The 27,247-nt window shown below is 43.9% G+C and overlaps 1 protein-coding gene across 1 annotated transcript in view; it reads right to left on the reverse strand.

The window, feature by feature from the left end:
• Window positions 1-14,745: 14,745 nt before the first annotated feature.
• The window catches only part of LOC132321551 (ATPase family AAA domain-containing protein 2-like), a 28,154-nt gene continuing 15,652 nt past the window's right edge, over window positions 14,746-27,247 (reverse strand). The window contains exons 10-17 of the mRNA XM_059835048.1: window positions 25,542-25,727; window positions 24,136-24,268; window positions 23,793-23,989; window positions 22,358-22,517; window positions 21,876-21,998; window positions 21,630-21,779; window positions 20,996-21,061; window positions 14,746-14,852 (exon numbers count right to left, since the gene is read on the reverse strand). Coding sequence (XP_059691031.1) covers window positions 14,746-14,852; window positions 20,996-21,061; window positions 21,630-21,779; window positions 21,876-21,998; window positions 22,358-22,517; window positions 23,793-23,989; window positions 24,136-24,268; window positions 25,542-25,727 — 1,122 coding nt within the window. The remainder of the gene's footprint in view (window positions 14,853-20,995; window positions 21,062-21,629; window positions 21,780-21,875; window positions 21,999-22,357; window positions 22,518-23,792; window positions 23,990-24,135; window positions 24,269-25,541; window positions 25,728-27,247) is intronic.

The following is a 27,247-nucleotide window of genomic DNA, read 5'->3' on the forward strand; positions in this document are numbered from 1 at the left end:
GCCTGTCTTGAAAAGGAGCTAAGGGACCGTCCATGTCACATCTGTGGCGTGCTTCAGGTTGTGACAAGGATTTTTGCACGGGCCGTAGCCAACATGCCTTTTTTTGTATCCCAGTGGACGAACAAAGGCAGACAATCTTCGCTTTCGAATGGGAAAATCCCACAACAGGAAGAAAGGCGCAGCTGTGCTGGACTCTGCTCCCTCACGGATTTAACAACAGCCCTACTCTGTTCGGTAACGTACTGGCAAAGGAATTGGAACAGTGGCAAGGTAAATATGACAACGTAAATAACCCTGTTACACTATGTTGATGACATACTAACAGGAGCTGACACCAAAGAAAGCTGCTTGGAAGCCACGGTTAGTTTGCTGAATTATTTGGGATTAGCAGGATACAGAGTTTCCCAGAAAAAGGCTCAAGTTGCAAAGGAAAAGGTTCGATACCCGCGCTTCGAAATATCAAGAGAGTTGGGAATAGAGAGAAAAGAAGCAAGCTGTAAAACTGCAGAACCAAAATCAAAAAGAAAACAATTGAGAGGGTTTCTGGGGATGGCTGGATTCTGTCGAGCATGGATTCCTAACTTTGGATCGATGGCCAAACCGTTATATGAGGCGGTGAAAGGACGAGGAGAATTGCTAGAATGGACTTCTGGATGTCGGAAAAGTTTTGAAATGATAAAGAAAAGTCTGATGGATGCCCCAGTATTGGAATTGCCAGATAGGACAAAACCTTTTCGCTTGTATGTGCATGAAAGGCAGCACATGGCCCTGGCAGTGATGACCCAAGTTCTTGGAAGCTGGGAAAGACCCGTTGCTGACTTCTCAAAGCAATTGGATGAAGTAAGCAAAGGGTGGCCAGCATGCTTACGAGCTGTAGCTGCAACCGCCTTCTTGATCCAGGGAGCTCGAAAACTGACCCTGGGACAGCCTCCCACTGCGGAACAAAAACATTTACAGCATGACTGCACAGCCACCATTGAACAAGTTTACAGGAAATTAACCACAAGAAGTAGTCATAATAGAGGACAAGGAGAAATAATTGAAGGAAACAGAAAAGCTGATTTAACAGCAAAGCAAGCTGCCTTATGTGCATGTGTAAGTGGAGCCTTGATACCCAGAAATTGATAGGAAACCCCCTCAGTATTCTGAAAAAGAAGACCGATCAGCAGAGACGTTAGTGTTCGAAAAATTCAGAAGGATGGCAGGTAATACCAAGTCAACAGTTTCTCACCACAGCCAAAAGGATGGAAGCCCTCCTCAAAAAATTCCACGGGGAAATGCAAATGGGAGCAGATGCTACGATAAGCAGCGTGAAAAGATACGCTCTAGGACCAAAGATGCAAACAAATGCAGATGCAATAGTAAGAAGATACTGAACTTTTTGTGTAAACAATCCCAAAATACAAAGAAAACCTCCTGCGTGTGATGTGAAAAGAGGAATAACCCCCGGGGAACGCTGGCAAATAGATTTCTCTGAGTTACCAAAATGTAGACAGTATCTACTAGTGTTAGTAGATACGTTTCCAGGATCGCCAGAAGCTTTCCCTTGCCACACCAATCTGGCTAGAGAGGTTGTTAAAGCATTATATTAAAGGAAATAATCCCTAGATTTGGGATTCCTGAAGGGCTATCTTCTGACAATGGGCCTCATTTCGTTTCAGAGGTGGTCCAGGGAGTGTCAAAATTTCTCCAATTTAAATGGGATTTACATACCGCATGGAGGCCACAGCCGAGTGGGAAAGTAAAAAACAAAAAAATGAACCAGACTCTTAAGAGGCACATCTCAAAATTATGCCAAGAAACTCGACTTTCGTGGGTGGATGTTTTACCAATTGCTTTAATGAGGAACAGTGTGAAAAGTGGATGGTTAAATAAAATACTTCACGGGATGGGATTCTCCTTAACAGGTTGGTCACAGAGCTTACTTCAAACTCTGATTATGTTTATAATACTGATTGTAGTAGTTTGTATCGGTTTTGGATGTATCGAGAGTATAATTGTTCGGGCTGTAATGTCACGATCCTCACCCCTAATGATAACCACAACTCAGGAAAGAAAAAAGCCCCTTCCTCACAGGATATGCGCAGTAAAAAGAGAGGATTCTGTGACTTCAAGTGAAGATGAGGCACCTAAGAGGCAATGGGAACGAGGGCAACTAAGCTCAACTGTAAAAAGTACTTGTAACTGTTGCTCGGAACGTAGAAATGCTTAACCATGTGTTTGCCGAGGGGTGCTAGCTTTGTGGAGTTACCACCTAGCACCCACCTCTGCGCAGACATGAAATAAACAAGGATCTCCACTCTGCGTGTGCATCAGCCTCTTGCACAGTGGGTAAAGAACCCAACTTCTGGGACAACACTGGGAGCCAGCAGCTTCCCCCCACAGGCGAGCATCTCTGCTGCAGGGCTGGTGGCCCCACAGCCACCCTCGGGCCTGAAGCGCTGGGGGCTGCTTAGTCTGAAGAAAATAAAGGGAAAGTCCAGTGAGAGTCTGCACGTGAGGAAGAGGGTGGCAGGAACAGGATCTCTGCCTCTCTAGTACCACACACCTCTCTCCAGCCTGACATTGCTCGGACACGGTCTCTCTCAGTGGTTCTGGTTTCTGCCTGTCGGTTGCAGTATTTGTCTCTTCTTCTGATTTGCTCTTGAGAAGCGATGGGTTTTCTTGAGAGACATTGTCTTTTTTCCCCTCATGCCCATGAAGCTTTCTCCAAATAGAGATAACATCCAGCCAACACTTTGGCTCCTTGAGGACAAGGCTTTTCATCTCATGCAGCATTTTCCCTGGAAGAAAAAGCGGGTTCAGATTAAGTAGTTCAGTCTCAGCATTTAATTTTCCTGCCGACTGAGAACAGCTGTTAACAGAGACTGTGTTCAGATTTCATCCACGTGTGAATCCAGGAACCACAGCAGCAGCAGACATCACAGGCACAGCTGAGCTCTCAACACCCACATACCCCACCAGCAGAGACCGAGGCATTACTCTGATTACGAGGAATACAGAGGCCAATTCACTTAAAAACCTTGCAGCCGGTCAAGGGGAGGAAAATAAAAAAGGTATTTCTATTTCTCATTTAGAATCATGGTTAAATTGGACCCTAAAGCTGAAGGCCATTTGCGATCTCCCAAATAAGAATCCACCAGCATGCAGATATCGGTCCATCTTACTTAAAATTCTTATTCCAGCACTGACAGAGAACGTGACCTGAGTAGCTGAGATTCACAAGAAATCTGTGCACTGAACACTTAAGTGACACAAGATACACGTCTGGATCCACTTCACCTACAAGAAAATGACTCATCCTTCAAATGCACACAACGGGTCCAGAACTGGACTTCAGTTTCAGGTGGGGCTGTTGTAAAATCACTGAATTTAGTTGTAAGTAGAAATAGAATGTTAGAATATTGGTGTGTTTTGAGACTCGTAACCATAGGAACCTCACCAGGGAGTCACTGTTTTGTATTAAGAAACTAATCGCAACGAGATGGAACAATGAAGAATCGAATAGAGAAGTTTCATTTGAGTCCCGTAACTATGGGGACCTGGTATGCACCAGTGATGCTGCTTGGAAATCGCCTTACCCTTCCCATCTGGATTTGAATATCAAGAACGCCAATCAATAGACGTTAAGAGAAATAACCATTGATTATTTGGGGTATGGATATTGATCGAATTGTATAATCAAGAGACTAATCAACGAAAATTAAAAACCATGATATATTTTGTGCTAAATAATTTGTGTAATGGCAACTAGGTATGATTTATCTATGATTTGATTATGAACTAATTGTTAAACAATGTAGCTTTGTCGATAAGGAGGATATTCCTGTCAAGAGAATGGTAAGTTGTAGGCCTGGTTAGTAAACCGAGAAAATCTTCTGGAGGTTCCAAGATTAAAGGGGAATGGAATTTTGCAACTAAGCTGAGCATGCGCAAAGATTGGGTTCAACTAGCGGACACAATGAGGGAGACTATGGATGACCACCAGAAGACTTTGGACAACCACCAGTGTACCTGAAGGCGCATGCGTTACGAACATTTACATATATTAATGAGTTCTCAGAAGTTGTATGGATATGTTAATTGTTTCCTGGAAATATGATGAAGATGTATACTTTGATTGTATATAACTTTTGTAGCAGAGTAACTCGGCACAACACTAGGCGGAGTGATCCCCTGTGCGTCCAGCGCTGCAATAAAGAAGTGCCTGCTTTCTAAACTTCAAATTGTCAGTTGTCATTTGGTAATTTGATAGTTGATAATATAATTATATAAGAATAATAAACATAATGGCGTTAACAAAATTGTTTAAGAGTAAGAGCGCGGGGAATTTAGCCATTGACGAGAAGATACCAAAGACGTCACCCTTGGGACGTTTACTGACACATTGGAATGAGTTGCATGATGATTTACGTAAAAGTCAAATGATTGAGTATTGTAATAATTGGTGGCCTTTATATGTTTTAGATGATCAAGAGAAATGGCCAACTAATGGGACTTTAAATTATAATACTATCTTGCAATTGATGTTGTCCTGTAGGAGGGATGGCAAACGGAATGAGGTACCTTATGTGGATTTGTTCTTTTACTTGAGACAGTGAACTGACTGGCAGGAGTGTAAATTGGTAAGTCGAGGTCATTTAGTGATGGCTTTAACCTCTGAAAACAGGAAATCTAAAAGTTGTTGCTCAGCTTGTGTTATTGGAAAGAGATGCATAAAATGCACAACTCCAAGAGAGGATGAAATGGAGCTAGAATTAAATATAGCCCCACCGTCGCGTGAGCGAAATTCTTCCCCGTATCAGGCGCAAGAGGGAAGTATTAGACCAGGAGAAAGGGTGGAACCAGATAGTAGTAGTGGAATGGAAGAGGATGTGGCGGGACCACCTGAAGTAGCAGTTCATACACCGGTATTGCGGAGAATCAGACACCAGACACAATTGTTAGCTCCTTTGCGACAAGGGGTTGGTCAGTACAGACCGCTATATGTGAAAGTTCCGTTTTCTGTTACTGACTTAATGGCGTGGAAACAGGCCGCAGGAACGTATAGAGAAGATCCGGAGAGTGTTACAGAACATCTTGAAAAACAAGGTCAAAAACAAGTGAGAAGAATGAGAAGAATGTAAAGAAGATACTTCATAACAAACGCACCTGGCACTTAGACATATTAAAGATAAAAACTGTCTCCACTAACTCTCTACTAACTAGCAATAATGATTAACACAAGGACGAATCATAGAAAAATAGAATGGAATGCCAAAATAGTGCACTGGAGTTAACCTGTCTCATTATAATCTCATTATAATGTTAAAGAGCACGCCTCCTAGCTAGAAAAGCCCCCAACCCAACTAAGCCCCCTACTCTCTGAGCATGCGTAGTGAATTCAAAGAGAACTGTACCTTTAAGATGAAGTAAGAAAAGTATTAACCAAGAGTTAATTAAGGGGTAGCACCAGTAGGCATAACTAACTTTGTTAACTGTTTTAAATACCTGTCATGATCTTAACTGGCTGTGCATGTTAGGAGAAATCCCCCATGCCTCCAGCTGCAATAAACCAATGTCGGCTTTCTAAACTATCATTTGGTTTGGAGAGTTTTCTTCCTTACGATTTTTGGTAACAAGAGTAGCTAGAGTTGTGGAAACGATTATTAGGACTCAGGACCCTGCCTGGAATGATTTGCAAGTGGTATTAGACAATTTCTTAGATTGCACGGAAAAAAAGATGGTGTTAAATGTGGCGAAAACACAGGCAGAGGCAGCAGGTGCAAATGGTATACTTACAGGAACTATAGAAAAGAACTTCCCTTCGGGGGACCCCCAGTGGGATCCAAATGTTGTGGATCACAGGCAGAAGCTGACTCATTACCAAAGATGGGTATGGTATGGAGTTAGACGTGCAATGCCAAAAGCTATCAATTGGTCAAAGTTATATGAGGTGAGACAGGATAAAAATGAATCCCCCTCGGTATTTCTAGAAAGATTAAAAGAGATGGCTAGAAAATAGACTGATAGGAAATCGGAAACACAAGCAGAGCAGCAACAGTCAGCTTCGATTTTTATGGGACAAGCAGCACCAGATATCAGGAGGAAACTTCAAAAATTAGAAGGAGAGGATTCAAGGAACCTAAGTAAGATGCTTCAAGTAGCACAGAAAGTTTACAATAATCGGGAAAGAGAAGAAGAACAGAAGAAGGAGAAGAAGGAAAAAGTTAGGGAGAATCGCCTGATAGCTGGTTTAATGGGAAATTCTGGAAGGGGAATAGGGAGAGGACAAGCAAGGGGAAGAGGAGCTTTTAGGAATTTTGGAGGAAGAGAATTCAACACGCCACTAGGGATAAATCAGCGTGCATACTGCAGGGAAGAGGGGCATTGGAAGAAGAATTGCCCTAAACTAAAGGCAAACCAGCAGGAAGCTGTGAGAATGATGATTTTGGATGAATGAAGGGAACTGGAGGGGAACCCAGCTGAGCCTCTGGTTACAATCAGGCTGGGAGATTCTAAAGTTGAGTTTTTGGTAGATACCGGGGCAACGTATTCAGTATTAAATACCTGTAAGGGAAGATTGGGAAATAAAACTGCTAATATAATTGGAGCAACCGGGAAGCAGGAAAACAGGACGTTCCTTCAACCCCTAGATCTGGAATTTGGAAACAAAATTATTACACATGAATTTCTGTATATGCCAGAATGTCCAATACCCTTGTTGGGACGGGATTTGTTATCCAAACCGAGTGCACAAATAGTTTTCGAGGAAGGGGATATTGTTTTGAAAATACCTGACTCAAAGACAGCAGAAGTATTACTGACACAAGAGAAAGCGCAGGCGCAGGGGACAGATACCACAAGAAGTGGATGAGGCTGTGATACCGACGGTCTGGAACACAGAAGTGCCTGTGGGGTGGGGTTTTTTTGGGGCGGGTGGTGGTGCACACACACATATATGCACAGTGCCAGCAGAACACCTATTTAAAACAATTTTAAAGCCATTTTCAGCACAAAAAAAAGCATTGAAAACATATCTGGGTGAAGGATACTTCAGAATCTATGACTGCCAATGAGAACCACAGCCGTCAGAAACTAAATAAAATAATCCAACGGTGACTGTATGAACAGGACTCGAACTGGGGCTTCCCGCTCCTGCGCACACCCCCCCGAGCGAACCGGCGGGTGACCCGAGGGAGGCGCAGGGCCGTACCTGGGCCGAGGCACTGCCGGGGAGGGGGGGTTCTTCCGCAGCAGAAACAGCCGCTCCCCGGGCCCGCGTCTGCTCCGCCCGCCCCCCCCGCCCCGCTCCGTGCGGAGAAGACCTTTCCCCGACGCCGTCCACCCGGGGAAGAAGCGGAGCCGAACCCCCGCGGGAAGGCGTTCCGGGCGAGCGCTGCCCGCAGCCCCGCAGCCCCTCAGGCCCGCTCGCCCCGGGCAGGGCGGAGGGCAGCGCGGAGCTCAGCTCCCCGCGGGGGGCGAGGGGACGCGGCCCGCCCGAGCGGCTCATGTCCCTGCCCGCGGCAGCGGCGGGACCAGGGGGTTTAGAGGTTCCCTCCGGCTCCGGGGCGCGAAGCGGACGAGGCCGCCTTCCCCGCCGCTCCGGACCGGCCCGGACCGCCCCGGGTGAGCGCCGGCACCGGCGCTGAGCCGCGCCCGCCCCTCCCGCGCGAAGAAGGGCTCCCGCCCGCGCCCGCCGCGCAGACGCACCGCCCGCCCCCCGCCGCCATTCCGCTCCGCCCCGCCGCCCTCAGCGCGGGCCGGGGGGCTCCGGGGGGCTCCGGCGGGACCGGCGGGACCGGCGCTCCGCGGCGGGGCCCCTCCTCGGGGGCGGCTCTCCCGCTGTCCCGGCGCCAGCCCCCGCTGCCGCCTGCGTCGGGCCCGGCGGGAGTCGGGAAATGAGGAATCTGAAAAACTGGGGGTCAAGTTTAACACGGTCTGTTCTACATGTCAAAGCTTCTGCATGCCCACATGGAGAGAAAGTGTCAACTACAGACTAAAAGGGTGAGCTGGGAGGGTGTTTAAGAGTTCCAGCCAAGTTTCACCTGCATTCCACCATTCTCGTCAATGGTGCAGTTTTGTACCGGGTGATACTCTGGCTGTGTCACTGCTTAAAGCCTTTGTTCTCTCTTCGTAGGAAGTATTACTTCACCTGTGGACTCACCGAAGTAAAGCGACCTTGACAGCAGTCCCAAGAATCTCTGATAAGCCCCGAACTAAGCAGTGGCGTTATCGAATCAAAAAGAATTCTTAACGAGAAATTAATAACAATTTTCTGCTGCGTTTTTTTGTGTTCTTCCTCTCTGATGGACATGACATCATTGGTTTTGCATACTAGAACCAAACTTCATTTTTACCAAATTAAAATAGGTTTTTGGAATGTAAATACAGGTGGACTTTGATTCGTTGCATGCTGTAAGACACGTGCAAATGTGAAGCTGCTAAACTGCTGTCATGGCCGTTCCTTTATATAGGCACACACCTATGAAATGCAAAGCTGGTAATTTTCACTCGACTGCAAATTGAAACAGATGGGTGCCAAATCTATGTATGGTTCCAGTCAGCAGAATCTTGATATATAAGACTCTGATCATTACGCAGGAGATTTCAAAAAGGTCCATGCTCAAAACACATAGAGAAATAAATATCAATTATATATTCTATGATAGAAGTCAAATATATAGTATTATATAGAATATTATATCTACAATATATATTATCATTGTGGCACGGTGGTGTTGGGTTAATGGTTGGACGTGATGATCTTATAGGTCTTTTCCAACCTTTGGGATTCTGTGAAAAATCTGTGATGGCACTACATATACTAAGAACAATTCAAAACTTTGCATTGACTAATTTCAGCAGCACGATGCCAGCATATTGTTAATTATGGCATGTTATATACAGCATGCCCTTCACATAGACTAATGGAAGGAAAAAGAATGGGTCATGTACCGATGCAAATTCCATAAGAAAACTGGCAGTCAGCAGAGATGTTTGTAATGTGGCTTTCCAAAAAGGAGGATTTCTCTGAGTGTACTGATGGTCTCCAATCCACCTGTAGCGCCGGCAACTCTAGGTACATGGTTTGGTATATAGCCTGCTACACCCAGCCTCTTAAACAGCTATCTAAAGATGTAAGGGCTTAAAAATCCTATGAAACAGCCTGCTTTTATTTTTGTTTTCTTAAAAATATAATTTTAGTCTTTTTAAATATTAGACCCTAAGGTACAGTCAGCCCTGCTGTTTTTATTAGGTAAAACAAATCTGGACTCAAGATCGTAGACTCTAGGGTTGCAGTCACATGAATCTCAACGTATTAGGGAGAGAAGCCATGCTAATTCCATACAGATGTGCTGTTGCATTCCTGTAAATTTTCAGGCTGAAAAGGAAATGCTAGTTACACCCCTTTCCCCTTCAGCCTACAGTAGAACATTTCACAGATTGCTTATGTGTTTTGCATTCAGAGAAAACTAGTCCTAGATCTCTTTGACCAGAGACTCTGTTTTTAACTTGTCATTGACGTTTTAAAATCAAAACCCTGTGTTTGCTAATTCAAGCATCATATCTATGAGCTATATATTTTTTAACAATATAGGAAGCCTAGCCTTTGGGTCTCAGATTTTTTTTCAACATGCACACGTGAAAATGTGAACACCTTTATTCTCTTAGATGTTCTCCTTTGCTAAGGAAGAAAGTATATTTATATTTTTAGCTATGTGCAAATATGCAAGTATGGTTTTATATATGTAAAATGTAAATATTTTTTAGAAGGACTTGGTATCAACTTCCCAGCTAGAGCAAAGACAACAAAACAAAGAAAATGTGACGATATTTACCTTAGCCTAGAAAGTACTTTGCACACAATAAGAGCAAAGACTTGTAAGACTACCGTGACAGAGCTTGTCTGACCAGCAGCTAAAACTAAGCCACGTTCTCCACTGATTTCCGTTGGCACAGGCCTCAAAGAGACTTTCGGTAGTGGCAGATATATGTGAATGTGACAGTAGAAAACATCCAATATCCATCTTCGCAGGCTGAGAAAATTCATAGACGCAGCCAGAGATGGGAATGACTAGAATAATAGAGGAAGGGCAGAATGTGCTTGTTTGTGTGAACCTGTTATAAACTTTTCAAATTGAAAAGTCACCTCTGCGTATCACAGTCCAATTCTGAAAGGAGGCAGATTTCAACATCGTTTCTTTGTTCAAAACATTCATCCTTCCGTGCTGTGTACTGGATCTCGGCTGTGATGGCTATGCTTCAACAAGCAAATTAAAATGTTTTTCTAAGCACTGCAAATTTAATTAGCAGCTATTACAAACTAGTTCAGTCTTGCTTTTCTAACAATGTAAGAACACCCATGTGTCCAATCTTTTCCTCAGTTTTCCCCTTGGGTAATACCATCTTTTTTCTGACAATATGGAATCACTATTTCTAATTGGAATTACACATTTAATATTTTGAATTCGTAGTTTCCTCCTTTGTAGAGAGTTTGAAGTCAGTCTACTAAATTTACTTGTAAGGAAACTCTGGCACCTAAAAACACAGTGATGGCGAGGAGGCTGTTCATCATGCACAGAAAGAAGTAAAAAAATAGGGCAGTAAGAGATGCTCTAATGGACTCCCAATTCAGTATTTGAAAAAGTCTGGCCAGCTCTTTTGGTCATCTTTATTACACTAATCAAAATAAAACTGAAGAGGAAATTTGGTTAAAGTTCTCAATAAATGATCATTACATAAACCTAAGTATCTTTTAGGTGGGTCAGGACAAATCAAATCACAGTCTTCTCGGTTTATGAGTAACAAATAGTAATATCTGGGTAGAAAATGTCTTTGCATTAATCGAGAGAGCAGCACTGAAAATTTTGACTGTAAAGGGAAAGACAAGAGTCCGTATTGACCTCTTAAAGAAAGAGGCCTGTGCAGTAGCGGAACAAGACACAACAGGCATTAACAAAAGAGGTGGGCAGGGGCTACTTCTGATAAATCGTGCTCTTCAGAAGTCCCTCAGAAGTAAGGATGCCCATAGCTACCTGCTTCCTGCAAGACTGGATTTCTCCACAAAAGGAAAGGGAGGAACCGACTCTCCAGTCACACCATATCCTTTTAAAAGGTACGGTTCCCTACTACTGTTGGCTTCCCGTGAGGGCCCACATTCAGTTTAAGCAGCCTTCCCTCTTCTCATTTGTAGTAACAGCCCCCAGGAACTCTCCAGACCAGAGACTGTCTTTCTTCAGTTGATTTGTACACCGGTGCTTCGATCCCGGACGTGGACTTCAGCTCTTACCGGAAGGATTGTGCTGCCGTTGCACCTGCGAACTGTAGCTTCAGACTCACGGAGTCTGCTGCCATGATCCTTTTCTGTCCAAACCAGCATAAGCAGCTTTGGTCCTCTGCGTTCAGAGACAACGTGTGTTAAACTCGCTGTGAGAATTACAGTAGCGGGCTGTAAGCGCTTTCCAGATCAGAGATTATTTGCATGCAGATTATTAGCATAATGTTGCTTTGATCCCTGATACGGATATGAGGACAACATTTTTCCCGTAAGAACAGCCGAGCAGTGGAGCACGTTGTCCAGCGAGGTTGTGCAGGCTCCATCCTTTGAGGCTTCAGGCCTGGATGGGGGATGCCTTGAGCAAGCAGGTCTGACCTCAGAGCTGACTGTGCTGTGAGTAGCACGTTGGGCTGGAGACCTCCTGAGCTCCTGCCCAAGCTGAGCCATTCTATGATTCTACAGGCAGTACATAAAGAAATGATAGCTAGTTTGTATTAAAGCGTTATTGTTGTTGCTTTAGTAAATAACTTAAATGCTAGGTTTTGGGGTTTTTTTTCTGTGTCTTCAAGTTAATGATTTTAATAGCGCTTGTTTGATAGCATATCCTTATACCCAATGGTCTCTCTTTTATACAGTCCAGGGAGGACAGACTTCATCCCTATCTGGGTGTATTCAGAGCAATCTTTTCATCCTTTTAGTCGAAGTTCATAGAGCTAACATAGCTCTGAGTTTGTTATACACAAATGTAAAGTTAATTTGGCGATTTTTACCTTTGCTTTACCTCCTGCAGTGGAGGAGAAACTTTTTTTGGTAGTAAGACAGGGCAATCACTTTTTTTATTTACCTATCACTCACCTAACAACGACCTGCAATATTTTACAGGAAGGAAACTTCATTTACTGGGAAAGGCAAGGTCCCTTTAGGTCGGCAAGACTTTCTTAAGGACTACAGGGATGCTGCTGGTCAGCTGCTAGATGAATCCAGAGCCATATTCCAAGTGTGACAAAGAAATAACGTCTTCTGAGGAAATACAAATCTATTCGTGTTCAGACCCTGGCTTTTTATGTGATGCATCTTTCACTCTCTACCTGTTCTCCTCGCACTTTGTCTATACTAAACTATTTTGGTGGTTGTATTCTTTTATCACATTGAGATCTAATACACTTTCCAAAAATGTATTTAATTTCAGACATTAGAACTATTCCTGAATCTGTACTCTTTTTTTTTTTTGTCACTTTACAATACTATCTCTTTTTAAAGAAAAAGAAATCTTCTTTTCTCCTAATTAAGCCCATCAAAAAACTGCAGCTATACCAGATTAGAATGACTAAGGCAAAGTAAAGACATTAACTAAAAAAAGTGTCCAGAGAATAAAGTAAATAGTCCAAAGGACATAAACATCAGCTCATGGACAGTTTAAATAAGTACATTATAACTTGCATTGTCACCTCAAAAAAGGGAACTTGTAGTCTGTATCCTGGAATATTTCTACCCCACATTTGTAACATTCTTCGAGTTGATTACAGGTATCATCAAACTTTTAGTCTCATTCAAGACCCTATGCCCTTTTTAAAATGAAATTAGTCAGTACTATACTGACAGGACTCCTCTCTCTCCCAGCTTTCCATTTGCTAGGCTGCTTAAATTGTAAGCTATGTCTTCAGGAACCTCAGCTGGGCCACTTGAACAGTGGTAGAATCTCCCTGTTCTCACAACAATTTTGTGTGCAGGCTCACACAGAAATTGTATATTGATATGATTACCTCCCGCCGTCTTTTTGATTTGTGCTCTCCCAAGTACAATTCTCATCCTGCTGTATGGCATAGATGCTTTGTATCCAGATGTTACGCAGCGTCTGATCACGTGAAATCCAGGCTGTTACCTGATGAGCTGTGACAGTATCAGTACCAGTCCTTAGGAGGTACCGGTCTTTGCAGGGCTTCATTAGGAAAAATAAACTTCAGAGTAACATTCAGTAAAAAAGTCCCATTAACACGGAATTTGAGATCCTTCAGTTGGCCAGCTTTAATCCATGTACTATGCTTCATGGATACTACATTTTGTTAAATCTTTTGATCTTTTTGATTACACAGTGTGACATTAGATGCCTTATAGGTGCTGAAATATGACACATGCAGTTACTTTTATCCATCAGTTCTGCAAGATACGGGGCTCGACAAAGTAACTTTTCCACATAAATACTTCAATTAGAATTAATTACATAGACTATATGTAATATATATTAACTATTAACCATGTCACTGAGAAAGTCGTCGTTATTTGAAACCTATATCATCTCTTACATTGCTTACTTTCAGTTAACTCTCAGGTTAAACCTGTAATCCACTGGATTGTGTGCTCTGATGAGCTTTTAGCAGTATTGACTTCATTTTTTTCCCACATACCTGGGCTTTCCCCACTCTTTCAGTGTAGCAGAAATTACCAGGGCTAACCACCTTGAAACTTTCAGGTACATCTTGTCTGAAACGTCTGATTTGAAAAACTACTTTAGCAGGTGATATTTAATATCTATCTCTTTAGGTTTTGTTTGGGTGAACAATACCCTGTCACTGCATATCATCTCTACTTTTTCTCCCCCTAAAGGACAGTCATGTCTATAATATTGCCAGGATTTTTCTAATTACTGATGACATGTAATTTTCCCCCTGTTATCTGTAGCTTTTGCCATTAAGTATTTCCTCTTAAACATCCAATTCATATTCCGTACTGCCCATTTCCTCTGTATTTCTAGCAATCTCATCTGTGTCTTATCATATTAACAGAATAAAACAACAGCTAGATGCTGAAAGCAACACATTGCGGGGCAAGACAGGTGTTTTGAAGGGTCCTGGACCCAGGAGACTTATCCTGGCTTAGCAACAGAATTTTACATAAACCTAGACTAAAACGTAGAGAGCAGCAAAAGCAAGGCAAAAACCAACCAAACCAAACCACCAACACCCCAAAAAAGCAACCCCTCACATTTGTTTCTACTAGCTTGCCACTCTCCTCATTGAGCCCTGAGAATCCTCAGCACCCCTCAGCCCACAGGCAGCAGATTGCCAAGATTTCCAGGATCTACTTCATGCCTCCCATGTCCTTAAAGGTTTCTCGTTAGCTTTGTTCATGTGATTTCAGGGCTTGCCATTCCTTACCACAGGTGGGCTAACAATCAGGGAATCATTCTGTAATTTGCTAGGTTCTTTCTTACTATCTACAATTAGAGAAAATAATTATCAAAGGCTATCAGAATCATTCCAAAAAATCTGAATCTTACTGCTGTTGGATCTAATAAAACCTACAGAAGAAACTATGGTAGGTGACACTAAAAAAGCACATGGCTTTGCCTATGGTTTTCCCATGCGTTTGACACAGAGAAGACATACAATCTCCTAAAACTGTTAACATGTTCTTTCCGGGAAGCCCAGTGTCATTTGAGGGAGAAACTCAAAACAGCAGTGCAAAGGTCCTCCTCTTTCTTTTTATTAATGCATTTTCTTGGAGATCTCCTGGAAGGTCCTAGGCAGCTTGCTTTCAGCCTCAGTGGCAGGGTTTAACTGACTCCTCTTGAAGCAGTGGTTGATGATCTTGGCTGAAAATGGAGGGGAGGCGGGTGTGTGAGGGTGCAGGTGAGTGTCAAAATAGTGAAATCCTGCCTTTTAAAGGGTCCAATGATAAGTGCATTTTTATAAGTAGATGATTATAGTAAGCTAAGCAAATAAGATTGCCCACCTTAATCTTACGGGATTAAGATGCAAAAAGTTGCATGCCTGAGAATAGATAATCAGAATGTGACAGGAAAGTATTACTTAAATATATCTGATAGATTCGATGACTCTGTTGAATAGCTGCTGCCTTGTAAAGCTTTTCCATAAACGGACTTTAAATTGTTTCTGAGCACTACTTTCTAGTAGCAATAGGTTACTTGTAACATTAAATTAAATATACGTAAGTTGGACACTTACAAAGCACAGGCTTAAAAATGTAGAACTGTAGTTAACTATGCTTTCTCTTAGACAACTTCCGTAAGAGTATGCCTGGGATAGCCTATTTCCTTTTGCTCCAGCTAGGGCATTGACTCATCACCAAATGGATGCAGAGGAAAAAAAAAAGACTAGAAACACAGATGATGTAGATTATCCAGAACCCAGAGGAAGGAGAATGAAAAGAAATGAAGGAAGGAAAACTGAACGAAAAGAATCAATTAAATAAATTATTGAGGAAGCAGAGTAATGGAGGGGAAAAATATGAAAGAGATAATATAAAAAAGTAAAACATTCAAAAACAGTCAGTGAAAAGTTAGAACTATACATGTATATTTAAGACAGAGGAATAAAACATAATTGGCAAGAAATTTCGAGTGCCTTGCTCGAGCAATAGCTATTGAAAAAAGAACATTTTTTATGTCAACATTTTTAAGCTTATTTGTATTTGTGATGTATTACTTAATTCCCTGTCATATTTCTCCATTCCTTGTTTATTTCACGTTAGTTATGTGTTCTTTCCTTTATTGGAAGTTTGCTACTTTTATGTCCTTTCTTTGAGAGTTAGAGGACACTTGTTTAACTGGACGTGGGAGAAGATGGGAGAGACAGATAACTTTTGTGGTCTTGTTAAAATACTAAGTTCAAATAATGGCCCTGAACGGCAGGGTTCAAGGGGTTGTAGGGAATGGGGCTACATCTGGCTGGTGGCCAGTCACCAGTGGTGTTCCTCAGGGCTCAGTCCTAGAGCCAGTTCTGTTCCATATTCTTACCAATGGTCTGGAGGCAGGAGTTGAACGCACCATTAGCAAGTTTGCTGATGATACCAAACTGGGAGGTGCTGTTGACTCTCTCGAGCGACAAGAGGCCTTGCAGAGGGACCTGGATAGATTGGAGCATTGGGCAATCTGCACCTTGTATGGAGGAACGCCGGGCACAAGTATAGATGGGGAGCAGAGTGTCTGGAGAGCAGCCCTGCAGAAAGGGATCTGGGGGTGCTGGTTGACACGAAGCTCAGTATGAGTCAGCAGTGTGCCCTGGCCGCCAAGAGGGCAAACCTCATCTTGGGGTGCGTTAAACACAGCATAACCAGCCGGTCAAAAGAGGGGTTTATCCTGCTGTATTTAGCGTTGGTGCGGCCTCACTTTGAGTACTGTGTGCAGTTCTGGGCCCCACAGTTGAAAAAGGATGTTAAGGTCCCTGAATGCATCCAGAGGAGGGCAAGAAAGCTGGTGGAAGGGCTGGAAAGCATGTGCTATGAGGAGCGGCTGAGGACTCTGGGTTTGTCTAGTTTGGAGAAAAGGAGGCTGAGGGGCGACCTCATTGCTCTCTACAGCTTCCTGAGGAGGGGAAGTGGAGAGGGAGCGACAGGATGCGTGGGGAGGGTTCAAAGCTGCATCAGGGGAGGTTCAGACTTGATGTTAGGAAGCATTCCTTTACCAAGAGGGTGGTCAAACAATGGAACAGGCTTTCTAGGGAGGTGGTCGATGCCCCATGCCTGTCACTGTTTCAGAGGCATTTGGACAATGCCCTTAATGCTTTAACTTCTGGTCAGCCCTGGCGTGGTCAGGCAGTCTGACTAGGTGATAGTTGCAGGTCCCTTCCAGCTGGAACTATTCTGTTCTGTTCTGTTCTGTTCTGTTCTATTCTATTTTTAATCAATGTTTGTGAAAGCTGCTGAATCGAAGGAAACCAGAAAGTGGCTTCTGACACTGCAGCTTCTGGAAGCTGGTGCACCTTTGGAAACTTTTGCTGTATTTTCTACAGGCAGTGCTTTCTCTTCTGGGACTTTGGCGAGTCCCCCTTCACGGGCTTGTGACCGCCGTGCTCTGGGTTGTGGCCACTCAGGTCTTGAAGACCTCCAGGCTCAGGGATCCTACCTCATCTCTGGGCATCCCACTCCAGTGCTTCATGATCCTCACAGGGATTTTGGTTTTGATCCCTTACCTCCAGCCTGAACCTCTCTAGTTTCAGGCAATGCCACCGTCTCTCACCCTCCCACCAGGCAGTGCTGGGAAGAGCCTGTCCCCATCCCCTTGATACCTTCCCCATAGGCACCAGCATGTGCTGTGAGGTGCCCCAACACCTTCTCTGGTCCATGCTGAACCAGCCCCAGCCCCACAGACCCTCCTTGCCTCCCCTGAGCCCCTCTGCTATGTCGGCCTCCCTCCTGTCCAGGATCCCACATGGGACATAGCACCAGCATGAGGCCTGATGGGTGCTGAGCAGAGGGCATCACCCTTGTGCCTTCTGGCTACGGGAGAAAGACAGGAGAAAAACTGTGAGAGCGAGCCAAGTGCTGCCCTTGATCCCTGTGGGAGGAAGCAGGGGAGCCCCGAGGGCTGGCCAGCATGCTGGGGTGTGGGAAGAGCCTGTGGGACTTTGTCCCGCAGCCTCCCAGGGAGGCACGGGGTGTTACCCAATGAACCCTCTTGTCGTATGTGCCTGGAGACATCTGCCATGGCCAGAGCGACCTGACAGGGCTCTGGGAAGACATGGCTGAGACCTCGGTAACTGGTGTGAAACACCGATGCCGAGCACAAGATAAGAGGTGTGGGGACGGAGTGGGCACTGGTGTTGCGGTAACCCCAGATGTGTGTACTGGGGCTGCAGCGCTGCCAGGGTGAGCGCCTTGGGCGAGGATGGCCCGTTGGGACAGTGTCATCAACAAGATATGGATTCTGATGTCACTGAATCCCCGATTCAACCGATGGGTTCTGTTGTCACCAAGGGATGGACTGAGACGTCCCGGAGAGACAGACTGTGATGTCACCTAGTGACGGACTGTGATATTCCCAAGCGATGGATTGTGACCAGGCGTCCCCCACTGCTTATATCTGGGCGCCGAGTCGCACCCAGCCAGCTCGTGCCAGCACTCCAGCTGAGCGAGTTCGCGAGGTTTGGAGTGTTAAGCGAGACCTTTGGTGCTGGTGTCGTGCTCAGGGAGTTGTTTGTTGCAGCTCTCCTTGTCCAACCCCAGAGCCGTCAAAGGATTTTCCCGGCCCTGCCAGCTTTAGGCAGCCGGGGTACCCAGGAGGCACCCTCACAGCAGCAGAGGTGAGCTGTGCGGGGACACCTCACCCTGGGGAGCTGGGAGGGTTTCCTTCTTGAGGGACCTGGGCATTTCTTCCACCCCTCGCCAGGCCACCCAATGACCGTGGCCTCTCTTCCTTTTCTAGTGTGACACCCGCTGCTGCAGCACCGGTGCGAGGGAGCCTCTTGACATCGCCAGCTCCCCCCAGCCCACCGCAGCACATAGAGAGCATGGCCACGGAGCTGGAGAACTGCTGTCCAATATGCCTGGACAGCTGGGACAATGCCGCCTATGTGATGCCATGCCTCCACCAATTCTGTTACGGGTGCATCCTGCGGTGGGCTGAGAGCAAGCCCGAGTGCCCCCTCTGCAAGAGGAGGATCCTCTCCATCGTGCACTCGGTGTGGGCAGACGACAACTTTGAGGAGCATGTTGTCCCACCTGTGGCTTCATCCGTCGTCAGCCACCAGGCAGGAGGAGTTCCTGGCCATCCAGCTGCCCACAGCCCTGCAGCGACACTACCACAGCCTGTGGGGATGGTGTCCAGGGCTTCTCTGGGTGGCCTCCAGCCCAACACCTGGGCATCCCTTTTCCGGGACCACCCAGCTCTCCTCCAGCCCCTTCTGACCTGGGTGCGTCAGGAGCTGGGACGGATCTTTGGGAACCGGCGTTCGCTGGTGGCCATCGTGGAGGACCTCGTCATGCCCCTCCTGGTCCTCTTTGGGCTGGATGAAGACCTACTGGTCCAGCTGCTGGGGGCCTCCCTCCAAAACCGTGCGGCAACATTTGTGCACCAACTTATTAATGTTGCTGTGCGACGGTGCAGTGGGGAAGCCCACCGTCTGCTGGGTCTGGAGGATGGCCATGCTGCCGGGGAGCGGGAGGGCAGCCCCGTGGCTGCCCCCAGCCCCGCTGCCTCCCGAGGAGGGTCTCCCACACCTGTCCCGGCCCCCTCCAGCAGCTCCGAGGGAACCAATGTGGACGACCTCCCCAGCACCTCAGCAGCTGCCCTTCGTGGGGGTCCTGGCAGCCCTCCCTCTGCCCCCGTTCCTATTCCTGGGGAGCAAGAAGAGCCCCCGGAGGATCCCGAGGAGGCCATGGCACATCCATCTACTCCCAGCCGGGGCAGGGACCACTCCCCTGGGGGGCCACGGCGGCCCCCGAAGAGGAGGGCTGGCAGCCCCGAGGCTTCCTCTCTAGCCAAGAAGAGGCCACCCCGCCGGCAGCACTAGAAGAATGCCCCAGGCACTGCCGAAACCGGGGTGGGCCAGCAGCTGGGGCATGTGCCGGCCCTCAAGGGCTGCCAGCCCTCTAAGTCTAATTATCAGGCAGTAAAAGAAAATAAAGGCTTGAAAATTGCCAAAAAAGTCTTGGTGTTTCTCACAGTGCAGGTGGCGTTGCTATCCCCACCCGTGCTGCTTTCTCCCCCTTTTCCTGGGGCTATGCCCACCATTTCCTGGGTGGTCAAACACTGGAACAGTCCTTCTTAGAGCAGTAGTCGATGCCCCCTGCCTGTCAGTGCCCCAAAAAAAGGCATTTGGACAGTGCCCTCCACATGCTTTAACTTCGGGTCAGCCCTCGACTGGTCGGGCAGTTGGACTAGATGATCATTGTAGGTCCCTTCCGACTGGAAATATTTCCTCTCCCCTCCCCTCCCCTCCCCTCCCCTTCTCCCCCCCCCCCCTCCCCCCTCCTAATAAATAGTGTAATCCTCCTCAGGAAGAAAAAGGAGCTAAAGGACCTGTTTGACCTTTCACTTACCATTTGAATCTCCGTCTTCAGAACTTTCTGCTATTTGGCAATCTGGCATTTCACTGTCCTCTCTTAGGTCTGAATGTTCAGAAAGCATGACACTCTTCTTTTCAGAAGCAGATTTAGCCACAAGAAGAACCCTCTCTCTTTCGTTTTCTGACCCAGATTTATTTTCATGCCCATTTTTCTGTCATTCTTGAAGTACGCTTCCATTTTCTTCCATAGAAGAATCCTGCGTGGACTCAACTTCCGTGCAATCCATGTTAGAAACATGTTCTTCTGGAGACTCTTCCGCACTCTCTGCTTCATTTTGGTCTTCTGGAACTTTATTCTCTTTATTGAACTAAAATTTCCTCCTCTTTGCTGCGATACTTGAAGACGCTTTGTTCTTTCTGCGTTTCCTTTTTGACATCTCTACAAAGAGATATCAGAAGAAGTAAGCCAAAACATTACCAGAACAGTTCTTCCTTCAAAATCCAGCATCCTCATCTTACTTGACTTACAAGGAAAATTATCAAAGGAGCTCAGGTAACATTGTCTGTCTCCCTACATATGTCTAGAGAAAGAGTTGCAAGTTAATGAGGTCAATTTGCTATTAGATTTTAAAAAGCCAGCTACAGAATTTCACTCACAAAACCATCAGCTTCAAGATTTTATGAGCAGAGAATTCTTACTTTAGATAGGAAGTATGACCAGAAAGCAAAGTTATTAGGTGAAGTTGCTTACTGTCTTACTACGTGAACTAATATAGATGAACAGAAAAGCATTTGGAGACGAGCCCTTCTTCAAATCGGTTATAAAGCTGTAAACTTCAGAAGCTAAACACATGTTGGGCAGAGTTAAAGAGACAATTTTAAGGGAATATTTGCTGGAGAAAAATTTGCCTGTGAAGACTTACACCTCACACGCTTTCTGTTAACCTTGTTTAAAACAAACTTAGCATTTTTGCCTTCCAGAAAAACCCACCGTTCTTTGTATCGACGGAGTACTGCACAAAGCGCATGGGTGAAGTCAATGGCAAAATTCCTAGTCCTGTTATGGAGACCAGGAAAGTTCACACCATGTCATGCGTTTTAGCCGAAAGAGACCCAAGTCCCTTTGTTCCTTCATGTCCTTTTCACAGGAAAAGTGAGGAAATAATTGTCTTTCCTTTACATATCTATTATTATTGCTCCCCTATTTTTCTGCCCTTTCCCCCTTCAGTTGGAAATCACACTAAGAGGTGGCATAGATTTTAGCATTTGAGGGCAGGGAAGGGAAAAATACTGTTTCTCGTAACTAAAAGCTAGTTGAGTATTCAGAAACTGCCATGTACAACATTTTTGACTTCAAGAGAGAGCAATTTAGGAGCCGTTAAATGTCAGTTGGGTCATCAAGTCCAGTGTCTTACAATGTAAACCATCCACTGTACTTGAACTTCATAACTCTATCGAATGAATGACCTCTGGATTTATCTCACGTTTTGAAGCAAATTAAAAACACTGAACGCCTCTGGCACGAAGAACCAGGCATCACAGAAACCTGTTATGTCACAAAACCAGAGAAGGTATCAGTGACTTTAGCACCTTCTCCAGGAAAGTCTGAATAAAATGCAACTTGCCTTCAGAGCACGGTGTACTGGAATCTACAGGCGCTGCTGGCATCTTCATCTTTTCGTTACACTTTGGGTCTGTTTTCTCACAGCCAGGAACATAGTTCTGCTTTGGCATTACACGGTAGTAAGGCGGAGCATACTTTGAAGAGCTACAACCTTGCAATAAAGAACAGATAGCAAAGAATTGTGTCTTGCATTGTTGGTTACAAATACCGAGACAAGTCTTAAAATCATTAGCGTCAAAAACCATACCTCTTTTCTTGCGAGATTCTTGAATTTCTTCACAGCGCTGTTCAAAATCTTCATCCATTTCCTCTCTCACGATGGCATATGCAGTATCTCTCAAAGCACAAGCTCTGTGCCTAATGAGACGATCTGAAATTTTACAGTCAGAACTGAGTCTTTTCTACCAGCTGATGAAATCCTTTATTTTGATTACTTATCGAAAGATTTTGCTCTTTTCATAGATAGGTTCTGAAGGGTTATCTCAGTGAATATTTTCAGCATAACAACATAAAAGTTAATCATTAAAGCAAAAGCACTAGTTACTGATCAACACTTCTATCACAATTTCTTGTCCAAGTAGTTTAATGCTCCAACATTTACAACCTGGCAAGAAATGCTCTCTGTGGATGTTTAAAATGATCTAATCCCAAGTCTACTGTCCACAGACGACGTTTATCAATTTATACATTTTTAATTTTTCCAAATTAGGGATAAAAACACATTCTCACCTCCAGGGTCTTTATCTGGGTTGTACTGTAAAGCATTGCTGCAGATTAGATCGATGTCTTTTAGGAAATCTCCTGCAGTTAGGTACTGGTGCAAGTCAATCTTCGAGAGAACTGCCGAAAGGTCCATGGGCTGTTTAATAACTGCGTCATAATCAGGTACCTACAAATGAAATATGCGTGTTCAGAGATTTAACACAGTATCTACCAACATTATTTTAATAACGTAAAATAAAGGACTTCTTCAAAACCCCAAATATTTATGACACATCCAAAGATATGGAAATTAACCAGTTAGTTGCTTGAAAATAGAAGGGCTATTTCAACTGGCTTTGAAGAGACAGACCAGAAGAGGGAAAAACAAGAAGCAGGGAGGTCAGAAGCACGTGTGGGGCAGAGAAGGGAGCAGACACCCAGAGTGGGATTCATTTCACTTCGCTTCAGAAAATCACAGCAAAGAAAGCTTTCTCAGTAGAGTCACCCGAGATTCTCTTTGTTGTTGGCGGGAAGAAAAAGGTGCAGGAATGCACCTTTGAAGTATCTGTCCTAGGCATCTACTTTTGCATGAGATAACTGGACCGAGAGGTGCCGATTTCTTTACTCAGACCATAAAAGGAGCCTAATGACTAGTATAGATGAGGACATCTAGGTTTTTTTAGGTTATTTACATCTCAGAAACTAGAAGTAAAGGGAAAGACAAGTCAGTGGATGTTTAGGGGAACAGGACTTTGCTGAAATGCAAAGCTCTATTAAAACGACAGCTGACTTTGAAGTATATGCCCCTGGCTTAGACTTATTCAATACATTACATGAGAAAAAAAAAAGACAGAAGCGTATGGGAAGAAGAAGAAACCACACAGCCCTTATGGTTGATCTTATACGGAGGAGCCCCAGATGAAACAGAGAATAGAATCTTAGAATTTATTTTAAAAACTGCTGTTCTTACTCCTGTTCTCACAGAAACTACTGACAGTCAATTAAAGAGCTTTAGGCTTTATTAAAACAGTCCTATAGATACTGTTTATAATTATAAAGAAAGAGATCTCTCTGCTTTTCAGTGCTGTAACATGCCTACATGTCAAAGCCTTTTCATGAGTGAACTGTGTTGGCAGTCGGTCTAACTGGCAGTTGGTCTAACTGGCAGTCGGTCTAGATGATCGTTATAGGTCCCTTCCAACTGAAATATTCTAAAGTTCTGAAGGCATTGCAGAAGGAACCCGGGGCTTTCAGTGAAACTCAAATAACAGACATTTGAGGGCCTCAAGGAGTCAGCAAAAGTAAAAGCAAACTTCCTGCTTCTTGAAAAATCAGAATAGTACGGTCCTAAAAACAAAGACAAACCTTCCTATAAAGAGCACACGAACTCTGAGAAATATAAACATGCAGAAATTATGAATACACCCAGATAAAATGGTATTACAGATCAACACTAATTTACCTCCTCTGGGTCGACAGGCTTTGTAAATGCTCTGAAACGTCTGTCACCGGCAAGTCTACGAGTCACATCCCTTAAGAAAATCCTCAGTTCACGCAATATATCCTCCTCCTGCTCCTCCAGCTGTCTTATTTCTTCCTCTGTCAGCTGTGGAGGCTTAGGCGGTGGTGCTACAGGCAGTACTTCCAATGTCTGCCAAGCTTAAAAGAATCAGAAACTTTTAGTCAATTTACGGTACTCAAATACAAGCCTATGAAAAATTATTGATAGAAAATTACCACCAAAGCAAATGCTGTAGAGCTGTTAACTTACAGTTAGCAAAGTTTTCTATGTAGAATATCCTCACCTGTCTTAGTTTTTGATGCAGGAGGTTTAGCAGTTTGATTTACAATTAAGTCCTCAAAAAATGTTCTTCTTTCTTCCTCATTAGGCAACTGGATTTTGAACACTTCATCATCATTAATAAACAATTCTTTTATCTAAAGCATGAGGAGAAAAGATATTTCAGATGTAAGGTCACACAAATTCATGTTCTGTTCCAAAAAGATGAGTGCCTTTCCAAATTAAACCGAATAATCACCTTGATAAGACAAACTGTGAAAAGGTATCTTCTTGGCCTTAAAAGGCTGGATTTTCATAGGTTAGCATGGCAAATTAAAGTATCTTCTCTAAAGAACACCTCTAGAGTTAAAGCTCAATGAAGGGACCCTATGATACACTGATAAAGTGCTGACATTCAGCACCTCCTAGACTGCTTATTTTGTATTTACCTGCCTTGCTGTCCTTTAGTTTGAATCTTTATGGCAGCTATCGAAGGAACAGGCAGGATTCAGGAGACAAGTGTGGGCTTTTTTGGTAAGGTGCTGTGGGTTTTTTTTAAATTAATTTAAATGAGGTGTCTAAAGCTGCACACTTCCAAGTTTTACTCCATTTTTCAATCTCTACTACCAGAAAGTATGGAAGGAATTTCAATACTTATTTTAGAAAGAATTTATTAACCGTAGAAGAATTTCTGTAGAAAGTTAAGCCCTTTCAAAGCATTTGATGATAAACACATCTAGGCAACCCCCTCTCTCCCCCCCAGTAAATGAGACAAAATAATCAGAGCAGCATATTCACATTTTGAACACCTTCCTTTAATGCACACTCTCAGATACCTAGAAAGCTAAGCACATACTCTTACTGAATTTTGTTAAGAAATACAACTAAAAATAGATTTCCAAGTTACTTAAACAGAAGTTGGAACTTAGCTTTCTGATTTGTAAAGCTTTCACTGATATGAAGAAAGAAATTGAAATTTTTAATAAAGAATTTAAATTTGAAATTACATTCCATCATTAAGAGTGTGACCATCGTACTTTCTCTGTAAAACTATCTTTCACTTTTCAGTAAAAGTATCTTTTTCCCATGTACATTTCAAGCACCGTATATTCTTGACTAAGTACATACCTAACAATCTTGAAGTCACTGGAATTATTGTCTGAAGTAAATGTTTATGTCTGTCTAATAAGCATGAGTGTGTGAGAAGGGGGAAAAAGTTGGGTCAAAGTCAATCTCTTTACTCAGAAAACACTTTAGGCAAATGCTGTCAAGCATTGTTTTGTCTAAGCAAATTTTAAGAGACCTGGTTAGGGTGCCTGAGTAATAACAGTATGAATTTGCTTAAGAGTGCACAGTACTCCAACGTTTAAAGGATTTATAAATTAACAAAAAACTGACTAAAAAAAGTAAGAAAAGTATCAACAGAAATACCTCTTCTGGGAGATCTGCATGACACACATCAGATGTTGCAAGCAGCAAAACTGGAGCAAATGCTGGAATGTTCTGCAGTAGTGTTGTAAAAGTAGCTCTCAATGTAGCTCCAGCAGCCTCCCACCACAAATGGATATGTGGAATATAAATGATACTTGGTGCTGTTCTTTGTGCTTCTCGCATCAACTGGTAAAATGAAAGCTTGGATAAGAAAACTAAACCATGTAGAACAGGCTAATAAATAACTACGTGTCAGTCAAACTGTCTTATGAAATAGGAGCACATGCAGCCAAAACATCAAAACAATCCAACAAAAAACAACTCCTTAACAATAAGGCAAAATTTTCACTTTACTCAAATATGGACATTGCTACACAGACAGAAACTGACCTGAAATCTCTGCCTGATTTCAAAACTACTTAGGTGTAAGGTAATGCCTAAAGAGCCTTACAACTCAGCTGCTGTGGTGGTGTGCCTGAAAAAACAAGACTAACCCTTGAGCAAGATGTATTAGCCTGGGTAAATCACTACACGACTCTGACTGCACCATTTTCAATTCAGGGTGCGCACATATCCAAGTCACTCTGAAGCACAGTTTGAACAAGCAAAGACCTATGTGAAAAGATGAGGGCTGACACTGTGAAAGAAGCCTGGTTACAATTCATAACTTCACGTACATTTTATAAGAGGTGACCAGTCTGAATAGCTGCCTGAATAGCTAAATCACTCACAGCCTCTCATTATCAATCAGACCAGATTACGTGCTTCGGAAGACCACAAGCCATTGCCTACAGATGGTACCTCGATCACAGAAGAGGACATGCATCTACCACATGAGGGAAGCGGCAACAGTCCTTTCACATGACAAATTTCTCCGTGCACCCTTTCAGATTATCAATATTCAGGGAGTTCCTGTCACAAGATGGGAAGTGCACGTGGTATATCCGGGCAGTGACTAGACATGCTAGTTATATGACCGCAGGTGCAACCATCACATAACACAAAAGGAATTGTTCCTCTTATGTGACAAATGAGTCTCCAGTCATGTAACATGTCCATCCTTACTTGTAGAGCTCTCAAATGCTGCTACTAAAGGTGAAAATATTTTAATACAGTGATGTCAAACAATGAAAGGGATTTCCTGCCTAAAAGTAAAAAGGAAAACAGCACTAAATCTGCTTATATTTAATTTCTAGTATAAGAAAAACAAACGTAAGCGTTCCATGAATTTTAACGCTTTTCCTGCATATACTGCAGCAGTACAAGCTGTATAGGTATATATAAGAAAAGAAACACTTCTTTTCCCCAAAAGCTTGATTGCCTTACAAATATAATGAAAATGAAGGTTACAAAAAGTGCATGACAGGCAGTCAGGCTGCTGCAGAGCCATCTACTGGGAGCACAGATTCTTAAGCAGCAATGAAAACAACTTTCTGGATCCCACCGAGATGGGGAGGACTTCTTGCTATAAAGAGGGGTTTATTAGCAGCACCTCCCAGCTTCCCAAGCTGCTAGCAACATCCTCACTTTCCATTCCTTTGGAATGAAAGATACGGCCACATGTAACATCCTCATTTGGTATCATTTGATCTAGCAGAAAAGTGGCTTTTCAGACAGAAGTAAACCTAACAGCACATTCAAACCAGGCCACCTCCATTAACAATGAATTTTGCTTACTTTACTAGTTTATGAGATTAAAGAGAAAA

Source organism: Gavia stellata, unplaced genomic scaffold (assembly GCF_030936135.1).
Source record: "Gavia stellata isolate bGavSte3 unplaced genomic scaffold, bGavSte3.hap2 HAP2_SCAFFOLD_60, whole genome shotgun sequence".
Classification (NCBI taxonomy): domain Eukaryota; kingdom Metazoa; phylum Chordata; class Aves; order Gaviiformes; family Gaviidae; genus Gavia; species Gavia stellata.